The sequence below is a fragment of the Heloderma suspectum genome, chromosome 11 (genome assembly GCF_057233095.1).
Source record: "Heloderma suspectum isolate Gila_16-S chromosome 11, 16-S_ref, whole genome shotgun sequence".
Classification (NCBI taxonomy): domain Eukaryota; kingdom Metazoa; phylum Chordata; class Lepidosauria; order Squamata; family Helodermatidae; genus Heloderma; species Heloderma suspectum.
This window is the reverse complement of record NC_139468.1, coordinates 32646927-32665981: the sequence shown is the minus strand read 5'-3', so window position 1 is coordinate 32665981 and position 19055 is coordinate 32646927. Positions and strand designations below refer to the sequence as shown.

Below are 19055 nucleotides of genomic sequence, written 5' to 3'. Positions count from 1 at the left end.
GGCAGAGGTCCCCAACCTTTTTAGACCCATTTTGAAATTTGTGAAACTGTCAAAGGCACCACCACAAAATTGCTCTGATGGCGCATGTGGCTAGTCACAAAGAGCAAGTAACTAGCCCATGAAACTGAGTACAAGGCAGAGGTTGGGTCTAAATCCTAAAAGCCAAACCACTTATTTGACCCCATATAGCACAATGAAATACCCATTTCACAGAAAGAAAACTGATGATGGTCTGAGAATAAACATGTATGCACTTTCTCTTCAGGGGCCATCAGCCATTCATACATAGGCACCCTTGCACATGCAGACACCCCCCGAATCCATTCTGTCTGTCTCTCACTCACTCACTCACTCACTCACACACGCATCCCATTCATCCATCACACACATGCACTATGCAAACATCCCTCCTCACAGCTCCCATCTGCCTTTTCAACCCCAGTTCCTATCTTCTGCCCACCCCACCCCCACTACCTTCTGCACCATTCTCCCTGCCCCCAGTTTCTCCACAGCTCCTCTCTACCTCCCCCCGCCGGTAGTTACCAGGTGTTGGAGGGAAGTTGTTTCTTTTTTTTGTTTTTAAAAATGTTTTTGAAGGGTTCCTGGGAGCGCTGCAAAGCACAGCCTAAACTCCAGCAGCCCCACCATCTTAAGTGGGGCTATGTGGGATCCCATACGGCCCCAGAAGCGTTTGGGGGAAATTAAGATAGTGGGGCAACTGGAGCCTGGCTGGAATTGCCCTTCACAGCCGTGCTGGAATTTAAAAAAAAGAAGTCGGGGCGGGGGGAGGATCAGAAGAGCATCACAAGAGCTTTGGTAGGGCTCCATGAGTAACGTGTGTAAGGCAGCAACAGTATCAATCTGTATGCAATTGTAAATGTTATGCACATGCAACAGTAGCTCTTTAACGAGCTAGTGTTGGATAGCTGCCTTTTCAGGTCATCAGAAGTATGGAAGAGGGAATGGTACTAACTCTTTTGCTCTTGCAAGAGCTGATTTTAACATAAATGTAAATGGCTGGCCATTTATGTGAACCCTGCATGTGTGTGCCTGAGGCTTTTTAAATGGTTCTTGGGGTATTTTGTGGGCTTCTTTAGGAGCATTTAAAAAAGTAGGGGAGATGCAATAATTCATTGTGTTTATACTTGCTACAAGGCAACGATGTATTGGGTAGGGGTGTGAATTGCCCCTCTTCATCCTCTTTTACCTCCTTCCCCACTCTGCAATGATCACATGGACAATCTAAATAATGTTTGTAGATCAATTGACCTTCCTTTAAAACAAAGCAAAGGAAAAAACCCAAGCTAACTCCTGAGATATACCAGATACCATTTCAGCTGTTCCCTAGCGGGACACACATTTGTTGAGGCCAGAACCCAAGTATGGTGGCATTCTCCTTTGTAGGTACATGTGAGCATCTTCTTAAAGAATTACTTGGAGTTATTTTTATATATGTTTTTAAAGTAGATCTAGGTTATTTTACTGTACTAGAATTTCATATATATATTTGAAAGCAACATTTTATTGTTTTCAGTCATTAACACAGAAGGAAGCAAACTCAGATGTAGTGCATTGTTATCCTAAAATCCACTTTTTAAAATTTTCAACTAGAGTTCCAACACAATCCAGGTAAAACAGGCCCTGCCCATAGGTTTATGTTCTAAAAGACAATAAACATAAGAAAGAAAATGGGGAGAGAGGAAAAGCCTGTTTTTTTCTTCAACTATGTGGAATGTTTATATTGTGTTGCAGATTTTTTTAAAGTTTCAACACACTTTTTGCCTCTAGTGGAAATGTTGAACCTTAGTGGACATGCAAATAACCACTCTTGAGAAATGTTATAATGATGGAAAATTATCTTTCTAATTTTCATTTGTATAACAAATGTTATACTGGAAAGCAGATCTCATTGTTTCTGATGTCAAGCTATCATTTTAAACCAGGCTTTGGTATGTATTTTAAATGGAAGGAAAAACACTAGCTTTGTCCCATTTAAGGTAACTAGCCTGGGAGAGAGAGCATTTTCTTGTACAGAGATCTGTTATATTATAAGCCACAAAAATCTGAAATGGTTGCAAGAGGCAGATTGTCCTGGCAAGTAGGGTAATTAAAAATTTTCTTTTTAACATGGTCACTTTTGTCTAACTAAAATGATGACGATTTTACCAAACAATAATCAACTAAAGGAAAACTGGAGATGGGAAAATACCAGTATAATGAAAAGTACATAATTGTTTTGGTTTGGGTACTGTGATTCATCCCCGTATCTCAATTTTAGACCAGTTTACCTTTTGACAATGATGGGTTTTCATGCTATTTACCACAGACAAAAAACAGATTGTGTGCTCCTGGCCTAACTTTGCAGGTTACTTAACACCATTATCCTGTAGTGAGACTGTAGCTGATTTATAGAAGTGGTTTTGTGCTGTCTAAAATGTTTGAATGATTCAAGGTTGTGATGCTGCTGGTAAATGGACCATCTCTCCCTATATAATACATTTGAATGCCAGTTGGCCCTGCTCAATATTCCAAAGTTTCATGGAATTAGGACAGTGACTATTGGAATCAGGGCCTTAATTACTGTTGTCCCCAGCTTTTGGAGTGCCTTATCTTTAGAGGTGAGCAAATCCTTACTTTTGGGTTTCTACACACTTTTTATTTTAGTGATTTTTTCATTGATTTTTTTTTATGGAGAGATTTTTAAACATTGCTTGTGTGAATTGAAACTTGCTGGGATCCAAAGAACTTCACAGTGAGTTCTGCATGCCCAAAGAAAATTTGGGCTTGTGTTTCACAAACTGCATGGCAAACCACTTTTGGAATGAGAGAAAAGTAGTTTATGATATGGCTTAGCTCTACTTTTCAGAGGAAAAAATCCCACTGGGTATTCTGAAGACCTTGGGCAAACTTAAAGTTTGTCCTTGAATCCTAGCCTGTTTCTATTTTCCTTTGAAATATGTCTTTTGGGGCTTGGGGTTTGTTGTGCTTCAGTTTTGTTTGCTGTATTTGAGCCTTTGGAAAAAGCAGCTTAAAATATTTTAAATAAAATGCTATGTGGTATAGGTTTTAGGCTGAAAGGAGCAAAAGTACCCCATGCCCCTGTTGTGGGAGTGTGTTTTCAGAGTAGCACTGCTGTTCACCCATCCTCTCCACCCTGATGTGAGAATTGTTTTTTAAAATCTAGCTGTTAGGCTTGCACATAGCTCCTCATCTGGTCACATATAGAAAACAAAACTTTCAATTAGGCAATCAGAATAAAAAACTTTACAAACGTCTATTGGGAATGTGGGATTTGGGTAGTAAATTCTTTAGATAGGTATGCTTCTACACATAATTGTGGGCTAGTAACTTTTGTAGACTTTTATTTGCATGGTGTTATAAGGATAATTTAGAAGGTGCTGTGCATCTAAATCTGGCAGGATTTTTCAAATGCTTTGCCCATATGAATGGCTGACATGTAGACTGCTTTTAAGATCTGTCGCACTGGGCTACCCTGTTAATCTTGTGCTTTACCTCCTAACTTAAAAGAGAGTTTTTTGCCACTGAGATTGTTAAAACTGTTTTCGCTGCTGTGCATGCTTCATAAATGATTACGGGCGCAATCCAATGCATATTTAGACAGAAAACGTCCTACAAAAGTCCCAGTATGCCCCAGTCAGCCATGGTGGCTGGGGAATGCTGGGAGTTACAGTATCTTTTTCTGTCTAAACATGCATAGAATTGTGCTCCAAATTGATACTTCAAAATATGACAACATGTCTATTCTTATATCAGATTGAATATACTGGAAAACCCTGATTTCATATATTTGTTACAAATACTCTACAGTCCTAGAAATCTGCTTATATTTTCTGGAAGATGGCCAGATTTGGTTAATGAAGCATGAGAAATTGGTGATTAAAAGAGATCCTCTAACTAGGATTTCTGTAAATGTGTCTCTTAAGTTTCTGGAATTTCTACTCCCACTGTTCTTGCCCACAAGCAGAAAAATGTTGAAAGGTAGAAAGCTGGCTGCTATTCATGATTTTAAAAAATGATTACTATGGGAGCATTTATGTCAAGGCGAAGTATGGGAACTTGCTTCTAAAGGTGAATAAATCTTATGCTTGTAACTCCCACATTTTATTTTTCTTAAAACTGCAAAACCTTTTCAAAATCAAACTTAATGGCAAACAGCCATTAAGAAAACAGCACCGCTGATTTCTGTATTCTGGAATTACTTGGTTTTATCATCCATGATGAGAGAATATGCAGGCTGAGGGCTGCCTTGCAGGGTCATTTTTTAGCACAAATTCATATTGACATAAGCCTCTTTAGTGTAAGGGTAGCTGTGCAGGTGTGTATTATGGTCCCAGTGCATGCCTAAAGAAGTTATGAAGCCAATGTGTTCTCCAGTATATTTGTCTAATATCATGTCTAGAAACAGTAATCCACTGTATCTCAGTGTTGCATTTTTATCCCATTCATGTTCAAGGAGATTTTAATCATGTGCATAGTTTGTCCCTTCCCCTTCATCCTCTCAACAACCTTAGATTACTATACCGAATTCTTCATCTCATATCAGCTGATATGTCAAGGATCTACTAAACTGAAACTGAATATGTATTTTACCAAATAACCCCTTTTAACAGATACACACAATTTCTCCAAGTCGACGATCAAACCATGTTTTCTAATTAAAGCAATAATAGAATTTCTAAATTGGAAAAAAGAAATTATACCTTTTGGGAATATGAGTAAGTACTGATTCAAAGAATAGAACAACATAGTATTTTAAAGAAAGAATTCTGTACATACAAATCATGGGCCTCCCATTAAGTCATATCTATTAATATCTCTTTCTAATTCATTTATTCATTATATTTTCATTACACATATATGGAGATAGTACCAGTCTAAGTTTAACCCTGTCTCTCACCTGTATTGCATACATTGCACACATCACAGGTGTGGGTATAATAAGATCTTCATTGGTGTAGTACCGTAAAATGTCTTGTAAAGCTGGATAACCTCCAAGTTGCTGTTACTCTTCTAATCCAGCCCAAATCCAACTATTCCCATGTATTAGCAATCCTGCACGCATCATAATACATCAAGAAATCTGGTAAACGGACCTTTCCAAGGATTTTGTAATGGAGCCAATACACTCCTGCTTCTTCCCCCATCCCCACCCCAATAAAACCAGTGCAAATACTTGTCATGTCCTTAATCTAGTTTTTTCCATTGTCAAAGGAATCTTAATATCTAAATTGTAGAAGGAATATTAATCATTTTAACTGTAGACTTCCATCACATTCATATTAAATTTAACATAGATCACCAGTTTAAGAGCTTTCATTTCCATATCATATAATTTCTGGAGGTTAATCTGTATAATCTCCACATTTCCAGACATCCAAATACCAAGATACTTAATTGCAGTAGAAGTCAACTTCTGTCAGCCCAGTTGCACGTGCCTAAATCTTGATCCAACCAAGAAACATTTGTAAAATCTTTCAATATTTTGACACTAAATATTATTGATTTCTTTGAGGATTTTAAGATAAGTATATTGTCTGCATACTACAGGACTTTTGAATCTTTTGTTTTTAACTGAACATGTTTGTGTTTCCTAAATGCTTTTGCCAGCGGTTCCATGAAAGCACAAATAGTAAGGGAGACAAAGGGACAACCTTGTCTCATGCCCTTTGAAAGATTAAAATCTGAAAGGAAATGTAGAAACTCTTGCAGTAAGTATAATATAGTATAGTATAGATTACATCTATTCATTGATAAGAAATGGACCAAAATTAAACTCTTTAAGCACACTTTGTACATTAGGGACATTTGAACTTATCACAAAACCGTTTTTCAGTGTCTAGTCACAGCAATGTTCCTGTCTCCCCAGAATTCTTAACATTATCAATCACATTAATTTTTTAATTCTACTTAAGTGCTTTTCCTCTAACAAAACCAAAGTGATGTTTGTCAGTATGTATTCTTATTACTCTATTAAGTCTTTCTGCTAACACGATTGTCTATATCTCAAATTCCTAATTAATCAAGGATGTTGGTTTATAAGATGTCATAGAAGTATCTTTACTTACTTTGGGAAAGGCTACTATCTTTGTTCCCCATTCCAAAATTTTCAGTCACAAAATTAATGTTTTTTTTAAATTTATTAAAAACAATTATTTCTTAAAACTGAACTGGTTACCAATTGTTTTCTGGGCCAAATTCAAGGTGTTGGTTTTGACCTTTAAAACCCTATATGGTTCCGGCCCAGCCTATCTTAAGGAACGCCTCCAGCAGCACCAGACAGGCTGCTTAACAAGATCAGCTTCGGATGGCCTTCTCTCTGTCCCATCAGCCAGGACAGCTAGACTGGTGGGGATGAGGGAGAGGGCCTTTTCTGTGGTGGCCCCCATTCTGTGGAACTCCCTCCCTAGGGAACTCCGCCATGCCCTCTCTTTAATGAGCTTCCGTCGTGCATTACAAACGTGGTTGTTCAGGCAGGCATTTGGGGTGGGTTAGGGTATTTTAGAAAATGTTTTTATTGTAGAATTTTATTGTTTTAAACTGTTTTATTGTACGTTGTACATCGCCCAGAGTGGCTGGGTGACCAGCCAGATGGGTGATTAATAAATTTAATAATAAATAATTTTAATAATTATAAAAAACCTCTAAGGCAAGATTCAGAACTACTTTGGGGTGGGTGGTCAAATGATCCCATGTGCCATATGATGTCTGGTGGCTCTGCCCACCTGACATTTTCTGAAGCACTGGATGGAGGATCCTGGTCAGCATCCAGGCTTTGCTGTGTACAGGCTTTCTCAGTCAGGGAAGCCCCATGAACAGCGAAGCTGTCACAGCTTAGGTGCCAGGTGGACAATCCACCTGGCACCTCGGCCACAACTGCTTCTTCTGCAATCCATCTTCCCCCATTAGGTCAGTGTGGGGCAGGTAAAGCCAAGCTGGCTGGACTTCGCTGGCTGAGGAAGGCCTGGGCGGAGCAAACCCTCCTTGGGTTTGCGTGCCGCTTGTTTTCCCATTGGGAACAGCAAGTGGCATGCAAACCGACTTGGCTAGTGCTGTGAAATGTGGCTGGCAGGAGTCAGGTGCATCCTCCATGTACCGCTCACCATCAGCAGTTAATCTCTCAAAATCATTCCCTTTTTGAACCCAGCTATCCAATTTATCAAGCTCTCAAAAGTTATTTTAACACATTTCTGCTTTAGTCATTAAAGCTGTTTACCTAACTTTTTTGTCTAGCTCTTCTCATTTCTTACCACATCCTTCCAATTTATCTTTTTTTGTTGTCAGTCTTCTAGTAGTCTGAATTCCTTTGTAAAAATATTTTTAACTGTGTCCACTGGGAGACAACTTGGGAGGTCTCATCCTCACCTGATTATTTTTACTGCGTTTTTAGGGAGCCATATCCTCAAAAGTATCTAAACAACATATAATCAAGCACTCCCCCATACATTAAGGACAACCTCAACTATAGATTTTCAAGTTATTCTCCCCATTGCGTGCAGCTCAAACATAGAATCAATATCAAAAGTTAGTTTGTTTTTATTTCATTCTTCCTTAAATGGTATTCATGTTATTTTTAATAACATCTCATATATATTTAATTTTTTAATTTTAAATTTTTGTGAACTGTCCAAAAAGCTTCGGCTATTGGGCAGTATAGAAATTAATTAAATAAATATTGTGCATCTCCCATATTCCAAGTAAATTCTAGAAAACAAAGAGAAAATGCTCATAGTTCTACAGTAAATCTTATACAATTTGTAAACAAACTCCCTCCTCTAAATACTATATGGCACTACTCTGTATTTACTATAATTCATATTTTACAATTCCATATAAAAAGAACATTGATATTCCAATAAATTCCTTATCTGTTGAGAAATTAAGTCACAAAACCAGCAAACAAATCAATTGCCCAATAAATTCCAATTAATTTTTTCAAAATACACTTCTAAATAACTGCCAAGTAATATTGTTTAAAGTTCCAAACTTTTGTAATACCCTGGCCTTGCTGCTGTCTTCATCGAGTGGCAAGGCTAGAAGGCTGAGCCCTTCAGCATTGTCCTTATACAGCACCCATGGTGCATGCCTGTTGTGTGGTCTTCGGCCATACATAATTCTTAAATAGCGCAGTACTTGAAAGTGAGTCTCTGCAGGTGGTCCACACAAGAAATAGATCTTGTTGTGCCCTGCTTCACACCTGCTATCCCAGAAAATGTTGCTGGCTTACCTGACAGCTGCTGTGCTCTTTAGGGCACTTGACTCAGAATCTCCTATATTCTATCACTTTATTTATTAGATTTATTAACCGCCCATCTGGCCGGCTACCCGGCCACTCTAGGCGGCGTACAAAACTAAGAACAACTTTGAAGTAACATTGCTATCACTGAGCATATGTCGTTTGGATATGTTTCTATATTTTTGTTTAAATTAGTTTAAGTTGACAGTAGGCTTTTTAACCATTGGCTATACCAAAACAACTGAAAACCTTCTGGTTAATACTTTTTAATCGTGGAATAAAACTTACTAATGAAAGCCTTCCTTACATCTGATGTTTCAAAAATGAGCCACCATTAAAAGCAGGCAGAGAATGACAAATGGAATTTGTTTTGATACCATGATATTTCTGGGAGCAAGATGCTGCCTTTGGAAGCCTTTTAATTGTTTTGCCTAATCTCCGTTTCAATGCAAACCCAAAGATCTTTCCAAATTTGGCAAAGACTCTACACTTACTATCTCTTAATAATCATTAGGCAGAGCTTAACTCATCACCTTCTTTACTTGCCTCGTTTTTGCCAGATGACTAATAACATTTTACATGTGCCAAATGGAGGTTCACTGGTGTTGGTCTATAATCCTTCCCCCCTCCCTTTTTCATTCAGATGCAACCAAGAATGAGTAAGTGTTCTAGACACCAAGAGCCAATGGTTGTGGCAACTAGTGCTTAACACTGGAAATGCCCATTATTAGCACATTCCCAGGAAATGCTCTTCAGCTTATCAGGGGAAAATGTCAAGAAGCTTAATAATCAGCTCTTGAGGGATTCGGTCTTAAGTGTGGATTGACTTCCCATCCATCTTTCCATTTTCTTAAAAGAGTTTTCGTTGTGTTCTGTTGCAGATATGGAGGCTGTGTGTTTTCTATAGATTACAGTGAATATTCATCTTTTGATGATCTTTTGTAAATGCTGGCATGACAATCTCAGGCAAATGTTGTGAATGTCTGAAAACTGCAAGGGCACTCTATTGAAAGTGACCTAAATTGTGGTTGACAGCATTCACTGGTGTATGTCCAAAAAATGAGATAATGTACAGCTGTTTTTGAACATTCATAAAATATACCTGGGAATCAGGCTTCACATATGAAAGCCAATGTGCACCAAGTTTTGGGCATACCCTGTAAAGTATATATCCTATCATTGTTGTTGTTGTTCAGTCGTGTCCGACTCTTCGTGACCCCATGGACCATAGCACGCCAGGCCTTCCTGTCCTGCGCTCTCTCCCGGAGCGTGCTCAAGTTCATATTCATTGCATCCGTGATGCTATCTAGCCATCTCATCCTCTGCCGTCCCCTTCTTCTTTTGCCTTCAGTCTTTCCCAGCATCAGGGTCTTTTCCAGGGAGTTTTCTCTTCGCATTAGGTGGTCAAAATATTGGAGCTTCAGCTTCATTATCTGTCCTTCCAATGAGCACTCAGGGTTGATTTCCTTTAGGATGGACTGATTTGACCTCCTTGCAGTCCAGGGGACTCGTAAGAGTCTTCTCCAGCACCACAGTTCGAAAGCATCAATTCTTCGGCGCTCAGCCTTCCTTATAGTCCAGCTCTCACAGCCATACATTACTACTGGGAAAACCATAGCTTTGATTAGACGGACCTTTGTCGGCAAGGTGATGTCTCTGCTTCTTACTATGCTGTCTAGGTTTGCCATAGCTTTCCTCCCAAGGAGCAAGCGTCTTTTAATTTCATGGCTACAGTCACCGTCTGCGGTGATCTTGGAGCCCAAGAAAGTAAAATCTGTCACTGCTTCCATTTCTTCCCCTTCTATATGCCAGGAAGTGATGGGGCCAGATGCCATGATCTTAGTTTTTTTAATGTTGAGTTTCAAACCAGCTTTTAAACTCTCCTCTTTCACCCTCAACAAGAGGCTCTTTAGATCCTCTTCGCTTTCTGCCATTAGGGTGGTATCGTCTGCATATCGGAGGTTGTTGATAATTCTCCCAGCAATCTTAGTTCCGACCTCTGATTCATCCAACCCGGCATTTCTCATGATGTACTCTGCATATAAGTTAAATAAGCAGGGTGACAATATGCAGCCTTGTCGTACTCCTTTCCCAATTTTGAACCAATCGGTTGTTCCATGTCTGGTTCTTACTGTTGCTTCTTGACCCTCGTACAGGTTTCTCAGGAGACAGGTAAGGTGGTCTGGTACTCCCATCACTTTCAGAATTTGCCACAGTTTGTTGTGATCCACACAATCAAAGGCTTTAGCGTAGTCAATGAAGCAGAAATAAACGTTTTTCTGGAATTCTCTTGCTTTCTCCATGATGCAGCGAATGTTGGCGATTTGATCTCTAGTTCCTCTGCCTCTTCTAAACCCAGCTTGTACTTCCGGTAGTTCTCGGTTCGCATACTGCTGAAGCCTAGCTTGTAGGATTTTGAGCATCACCTTGCTGGCATGTGAAATGAGCGCAATTGTGCGGTAGTTTGAACACTCTTTGGCGTTGCCCTTCTTTGGAATTGGAATGTAAACTGACCTTTTCCAGTCTTGTGGCCACTGTTGAGTGTTCCAGATTTGTTGGCATATTGAATGCAGCACTTTAACAGCATCATCTTTTAGGATTTTAAATAGCTCGGCTGGAATACTGTCATCTCCGCTAGCGTTGTTGTTACTAATGCTTCCTAAGGCCCACTTGACTTCACTCTCTAGGATGTCCGGCTCAAGTTCAGTGACTGCACTATCATGGCTATCAGGGACATTCAGATCTTTCCTGTATAGTTCTTCTGTGTATTCTTGCCACCTCTTCTTAATCTCATCTGCTTCTGTTAGGTCCCTGCCTTCTTTGTCCTTTATCATGCCCGTCTTTGCACAAAACGTTCCCTTGAGATCTCCAATTTTCTTGAAGAGATCTCTAGTCTTTCCCATTCTGTTGTTTTCCTCGATTTCTTTGCATTGTTCATTTAAGAAGGCCTTCTTGTCTCTCCTTGCTATTCTCTGGAACTCTGCATTCAGTTGGGTATATCTTCCCCTTTCTCCCTTGCTTTTCGCTTCCCTTCTTTCATCAGCTACTTGTAAAGCCTCATCAGACAGCCACTTTGCTTTCTTGCATTTCTTTTTCTTTGGGATGGATTTCGTTGCTGCCTCCTGAACAATGTTACGGACCTCCGTCCATAGTTCCTCAGGCACTCTGTCTATCAGGTCTAATCCCTGAAATCTATTCCTCACCTCCACTGTATATTCATCAGGGATATGATTGAGGTCATACCTGAATGGTTTAGTGGCTTTCCCTACGTTCTTCAGTTTCAGCCGAAATTTTGCAACAAGCAGCTCATGATCTGAGCCACAGTCAGCTCCAGGTCTTGTTTTTACTGACTGTATGGAGCTTCTCCATCTTTGGTTGCAAAGGACATAATCAATCTGATTTCGATATTGACCATCTGGTGACGTCCATGTGTAGAGTCGCCTCTTGTGCTGTTGGAAAAGAGTGTTTGCTATGATCAGCATGTTCTCTTGGCAAAACTCTATTAGCTTTTGTCCTGCTTCATTTTGTACACCAAGGCCATGCCTGCCTGTTATCCCGGTGATTTCTTGACTTCCTACTTTAGCATTCCAATCCCCTATGATGAAGAGGACATCTTTTTTTGGTGTTAGTTCTAGAAGGTGTTGTAGGTCTTCATAGAACCGATCAACCTCAGCTTCTTCGGCCTCAGTGGTTGGGGCATAGACTTGAATTACTGTGATGTTGAATGGTTTGCCTTGGATTCGTACTGAGATCATTCTATCATTTTTAAGATTGTACCCCAGTACTGCTTTTCCCACCCTTTTGTTGACGATGAGTGCTACTCCATTTCTTCTAAGGGATTCTTGCCCACAATAGTAGATATGATGGTCACCTGAATTAAATTCGCCCATGCCTGTCCATTTGAGTTCGCTGATTCCCAAGCTGTCGATGTTCAATCTTGCCATCTCATGTTTGACCACCTCCAGCTTACCTTGATTCATTGATCTGACATTCCAGGTTCCTAAACAATATTGTTCTTTACAGCATCGGATTTTCTTTTCACCACCAGACACATCCACAGCTGAGTGTCCTTTCGGCTTTGGCCCAGCCGCTTCACTCTTTCTGGCGCTACTTGGAAATACCCTCTGCTCTTCCCCAGTAGTATATTGGACACCTTCCGACCTGAGGGGCTCATCTTCCGGCGTCATCTCTTTTAGCCTTGTGATACGTTCCATGGGGTTTTCTTGGCAAGAATACTGGAGTGGGTTGCCATTTCCTTCTCCAGTGGACCACATTTTGTCAGAACTCTCTGCCATGACCTGTCCGTCTTGGGTGGCCCTGCACGGCATAGCTTATGGCTTCACTGAGTTACGCAAGCCCCTTCGCCACAACAAGGCAGTGATCCATGAAGGGGATATCCTATCATACATTACTGCTAAAAAACAAATGTTTATAGTTAAGGTTGAGTTGGTAATTCTACTTTGACTTCTCTCATCTCACCGTGCGGTTAGTTTAAACTTGCTTTTTGACATTTTGCACAGACGTTCAGTGGTAGAGCACATAGTTTGCATGCAAAAGGTCCCAGGTTCACTCCTTGCCATCCCCACTTAAAAGACTGTCAGGTTGCAGGGCTGTAAAATATCTGCCTGGGACCTGCTGCTAATAGTCTGATTTAAGACAGCTTGATTGAAAAGTAACATTTTTCCCATTAGGTCCAAACAATTACTTGTTCCATTTCATAGTGCAGGGGAAGAGGGCTTCTGCTTGTCTGTTTCACCTCTCTCTTCTTTTTTGCTCATGACCTTTTTAATGATATGTTAATTCTTTTGTCTCCTTTTTAGGACAGCCCCGGAACTTGCAAGATCTATGCCGAATTAAAATCCGCCAGTGTATAGGCCTTCAAAACCTCAAACTACTTGATGAACTACCGATTGCCAAGGTCATGAAAGACTACTTAAAACACAAATTTGATGACATCTGACATTTTACAAAAGAGTTGGACAATAAGCAAGATTAGTTTATATTCCAGATACCTTTCAAAGGCTGGTCACCTTGCACAACGTATATCCTATGCAATTTCTGATTTTTTCTTTTTTCCGAGAAGTCAGAAGGCAGGTATACAATTCCTTTGGGTGGGGGCGGTGGGGGGGGGGTGTTTTATACCAAATGCTAGAAGGTCTTAATTTTTTGATTTCTTGGTCCAAGTTTACAAAATCCAAGCTTTCTATACAACTTTACACTTGTGGGTTTGGGTTTAATTTTTTGCAGGGGATGTTTTTGTTTTGTTTTTTAAGCATCATTTTAAAAAACTTAAACTTGCAGCATTTGAATGAAGAAGGAACATCACTTGTTCAAAGGAACCTTTCCCCCACCCCCATGTAGCATGTGTAATACTGTGAGATGGCTGAGTGAATGCTAAGCAAAATAAAGGCGGGAGACCCAAGGGAGAACTCCACCAGGTGCTGCTGTTGTGTTCCTCTATTCGTGGAGAACCCTAGGCAGATCCCTCTGAAATGAAGAGGTTGCATAGCAACAGCGCTTGGTGAATTAAACCCACTAGCACTGCTCCCGTACAAAGGACCAATATGGGCAGCTACTTATGCCCCATAAGGAGTCCTGACAATTGATTGAATTCCATATGGACACAATTTTCTGCCCGTATGGAGTTTTTCTCAGAATCATGGCTCAGGCTTGTAACTAGGGTGTTCAGAGTTTACTATAAACATGGCAACTCTTTGGAAACATTGCCACCTTCATTATTATTTTTTTAAGTGCAAGTTCGATCTTTAACATAATTATTGTAGTTCAGATGTCCATATGTCTTGTCCTTCCTTTGATGCCAGTACATGGATTGCTGTTTGTAATTAAGTTTTACACTGCTCAGATGCCTCTGTGGTCTCTGTGGAAAAAAAAAATTCTATAAAAGCATTAACAAAAAACAAATCTAATTTCAAAGCAAATACATCCTGTTTTTCATATAGTGCTTCACGTACAATAATTTTTTCAATTTATATTTTCTTCATCACTCATGTGACTTTCACACATTCCTACTCTGGCCTCAACGTGATGTTTGTTACTATTGGAATTGCTGCTTTATTGTTTTTGTTATCCCCTCCCAAATTTCAAAGACATCTAATTTGAACTGTTGTGGCTCACTTTTTACTTTTTTCCCATGCAAGAGGCCAATATGTGCTGTTAAGACCAGATTCTGAGTTCGCAATTTGTTTTTAATCTTTTTAAAAGGAGCTCCATAATTTGCTCTCCTCTTGTGTTTTCAGCTTGCTTGATATTAAGCAGGACCTTGGGTTGATCCAAGCTTCAACCTTGCTATATGGACCATATGAAAATCGCTCGCGTCTCAAAATACCTGCAAATGTGAATTGAACACGCACATGCATGTGCACACACACCTCTTGCCTACAGGGAGATCTGAGTAAAACTGTCATCTAGAATTCACAGATCTGAATGTGAACCCTGTGTGTACAATTCACTTCCATAGCTATGTTGAAGCATAAATTATTGGTCATACCCATAACAAAATTAGCATTGGTGCTGGCCCCTTTTGGTCTCTGAGAATTATGACCCCACTCTAATAAGACTTTCTCACTAGCAAAGAAATAGTCATCTGAGCATAAATCTTGCAAAAACCCAGTTTATGCTTTTTAGCTTGAAACTGGTACATGGGTATATTTATCACATTGACTGCTATGGGTATTGTAGATAAGCCTGTTCTTTGATAGGAGTTGAGGTAATCACAAAAACTGGTTTCTGGCAGTTGTCATCCTTATATTTCAGTAGCTTTTTCAAGTTCTGCTCTGATTTTGAGACCTGGAGCTTTTTGATTCTATCTCAGATTTAACACAGATTATGTTAGGGGAATACTGTTCTCTCTCACTTAACTGTTGCCAGTTTTCAAGCACAGCCCCTCCCCTACTTTCTTGAAGGGCAGACAGGAGGCAGGTAATTTGAGATCAGTTCTGCTTCTTAATTGATAATTCATGAGAACAGCAGTAGTAGTACCCATTTTCATAAACATCACTCCTGTGGCTATAAAGGCTTACAAGGAACTGTGGTAGCCAAGAGTGGCTTTTTGCTCTGTTAGCCCTTGGTTTTATGCAAGCAACAGATTGATGGCTCAGCATAAGGTAACAGACTAGTGGCTTTTTCCCCTTATCAAGCATCCATTCTACTTAAGTAGTAGCCAGAGAAAAGTATGATGTTTGCTGAAAAATAGTAATTGAATGGCCAACTAGTTAATTTTTTCCCCATTAACTGCAGCCACAGCCAAGCCAAGTGTGCTTCATGTGGTTGCTATAGTGAATGCAAGGGTTTTGCAATCTATGGAGAACAAGGTCCCTATTTTCTAGTGATACAGAACTAAAAGGCTACTATTAAGTTTTGATCTTCAAGGAAATGTTAAAAGCCCCCCAGTGGTCAATCTTTTCTGATTTTTAGGTTATTTGATATCTAAGGCCCCCAAACCAGAGGAAGCTAGTCGTCCTTAAGTGTGGTGAGTTGACACAATAGAGTTGCAGGCCTGAATCAGTTTGGTTGACGTTGTTAAAAGAAGACGTGATAGTGCATTCTTAACAGCCTAGTTGTGTCTACTGGTTCAGGGATCCATTGTAAGGTGAATTTTATTCTGTCTTGCTGCTGTGACTTAAAAAAAATATAAATGTCTTGCTGATAACAAAAGTGCTATTTAATGAAATGTATAATTCCATTTATTTATTTGTTTGAGGTTTGTTTTTGCGTTTTCCCCATATTTTTAATCAACACATTTTTATGAAGTACAGATTGGGTCATAAAACTGAAATTCCCTGGACCCGCTTTGAGAGCCTTCCTTTCAGTAAAGCTATATTGCCAAGTTTAAGGTAATGGGGGAAGGGGGAAACTTTGAGTCCCAGTTCTGTAGAAAATTAAGCACTTGAGTTTTTATGTAACTGGGTAGTCTGTCCTCTTTTCTTTTGTAACGTTGAGGGAATTCCATAGCCTATGTATTACGCTGAATTGGGCCAATGGGCAGAAAGTACTGTGTGCATACCTCCACGCAGGTACAACAGGATGAAGCAGAGTGGTAGATTTTCATCTATTTGAGCAAACATAACTTCTTTATTGGACTGAGAATTGGAAGGGAATGATGTTGATGTATTTTAGTTTTACAGCTAGAAAATGATGGGAATTTTCCATTAAATGTTTGGGTTTAATCCAGAAAGATAAGAGCATCTATCCCAGCCCTGTTACCACTTCTTGAATATTTTTAAGTTAAAAAGAAAAACATACACAAATTGGCAAATGCACCAAAGAAACAGACAAGATGATGATCATTAGCAAACCACAAACCTCATTCTATTGAAAACAAAACCAGAGTGTGTAAATATTTCTGTTTATAAATGTACAGCAGAGTGTGCGTTTTTTTAGATTATTTAATTACCATATTTCTAATCTATTTACAATATTAGAGACCATATTTGTTAATTCCAAAGGCTTCTGTTTGGATTGTTTTTTGTTCTTGCTTAATTCATTACTCATGCTAAGAACAACTTTGCCATCCTTGGGACAGCATGAAGACACAGTATTCCGTATTTGTTGGTATTTGGTACTTTGTATGGACAAAGAGGAATAAGACCCAGTGTGGGAGTAATTCTGTCTCCCTGCAAATGGTGGCTTGTAAATAAGGAGCCAGCCATAAGAATATATACTTCCTACCTTTTCACAGCATGAGTTTTCCTTCCCCCCTGCCTTAACACGGTCTTACTTTTACATCTACAGCAATGTTAACCAGGATTAACAAACCATTTCGATTCCTGGTTAAGGGAAATCTTGGTTTAGCATTAACCACAGTTAGCAGTAGTACAGGTATAATGCTAAACCATGATTAAAGCTACTAACAGAAGGGAGGAAAAAATTCTGCCCAATAGGAGAAGGGAGAGAGGAAGGGAACCCAACTTCCCTAGACTAGGTCCCAATTCGCACATCATGTTTTCCAGGGTGCTAGCATTTCATTTGCACCAGGGTCAAATGATTGAGAATACAGTCCGCCACGAACTTTGCCTACAAAAACTCCCATGAAGCAAATTAGTGGTTCTTGTGCTGTGGCAAGCTCCATTCATTTCAGTAGGGCTTGAGATGGATACCTTCACTATGGATTCATCACCTACTTGTAATGTTTTTGGTGGAAGGTAGACTAAGGAAATTGGAAATCTAAGTCTAACTTGATAAGGTCAGTTGATGTTGCAAATCTCACTGTGGGAAGGATGACACACCATTTTGCCCGCTATTCTATCTTCCACACAGCTCTTTGTGTGTTAGCAATATCGTAACATATTTTGTTCTTCCTTTTGTAATGTAAGGTTTTGCGTTGGGTCATTTTGAATTAAAATAATTTACCAAATTCTTTTAAATATGCTTCATCTCTTTTTTCAAAAATAAAAATCTGCAGTCTGATGGAAAAGCTGCTGCTAGGCAATCGAAGAAGAGCCAAAGGGAGCTGGTTGCTCAGCAGAGCCGGTGGCGGCTTCCTTCTGAGCTAGTTCTCCATGTTGCTCTTGGATCTGCAGTTAACTGCTCCATCTTTGTTGACTTTTTAAAGGTATGGTCTTGTGGGTTCTTTCCATGCATACTCTAAATACCCTTAAGAGCTCCTAATTGGTGGTTCCATGGATTCCATTCACACCTCTCTTCCCAGGGTTATGTTGTTGGTCCCTGATGCCAAGTTAATTCTTAGTTATCAGGAGAATGTAGTTAACAGGAGAATGTAGAGGATTTAATAATAATACTTAGCATATTTTTTGTTTTAAAGATATATGCCCTGCCGTTTCAGTTCTAGGAGCTCCAAAGCATCTTACAGCAAATTAAAACAACCTAATAATAAAATAAAATGCTAGACAAGACAATTAAAATCAGCTACAGAACATTATCCCTGTCATAAGCAGTGCAATTATATTCTGTTAAAGGCTTGAACAAACAAAACCAGCTTTTACGTGGTACCTAAAAAAAAAAAAAGGAAAGTGTTCACCAGCTGAACATGTTTTGGGAGGGTAGGGGGAAACTGTGTAAAATATATCATACTTCAAGCTGCTTTGTTGGTTGACTATTTTAGTAATCCCTCAAGCCACCATTTTAAGGTCAGAATGTCCTAGGAAGCAGGCAGAACCTTTGAGAACAGCTTCCTAGGACACTCTAGGAATGAGGCATCTATGGCAGGAACCATTGAGCCCATTCCTAGAGCATTTTTCCACATTTTTCTTTTGGTGGCAGCAGATGCTGGGGGCTGCTAGACAGGGCTTGGGGGCCACTTGTGGCCTGCAGGATGCACTTTTTGCACCCCTGCTTTAAAGTATGTGAAAACTATCCTCGTATGGCAGAAGAGGGATTGAGACTGAAGCACAGTGGGTTTGCCGAAAGCTGCTTAGTGATCTCATGGTTGAGCTAAGATTTGAATTTCCTGGTTCTGTTTAGTCTCCTAGCCTGGAGTTTCTCAAACTGTAGTCCATGAGCTCCATTTAGGTGGACTGTGGAAAGGTTGCAGAACAGTCAAGAATATCTGTACTTAGCCCTACATTTAATTGTTTGACGGAGATCCAGGGCATTTACACAAGGGGACGTACCTGTGCATGACTGGATTTTCATTGCTTGCTGCCCTCATGTCAAATACAGAAGCAGTATAGATGCCAAACCTGACCTGAGGTGAATGCTGACGAACATTGCACCTGATTTCACAGAACTTTGCTCACAAAAGCAGGCACATCAATTGCATTACTAAGACAAGACTACAGTTAGTGGAATAAGAGTTCTGTATGTGCTTTGAATTGTAAAACAA

General features: G+C 39.7%; 1 protein-coding gene across 6 annotated transcripts in view; it reads left to right on the top strand.

Moving 5' to 3' along the window:
• Nucleotides 1-18265, top strand: part of ASB7 (ankyrin repeat and SOCS box containing 7) — a 43167-nt gene extending 24902 nt beyond the window's left edge. For all 6 annotated transcript variants that reach the window (XM_084817360.1, XM_084817364.1, XM_084817365.1 and 3 more), the window contains one exon: nucleotides 13075-18265. In XM_084817360.1, the coding sequence (XP_084673486.1) occupies nucleotides 13075-13214 (140 nt within the window). In that variant the 3' untranslated portion in view covers nucleotides 13215-18265. The remainder of the gene's footprint in view (nucleotides 1-13074) is intronic.
• The last annotated feature ends 790 nt before the right edge of the window (nucleotides 18266-19055 follow it).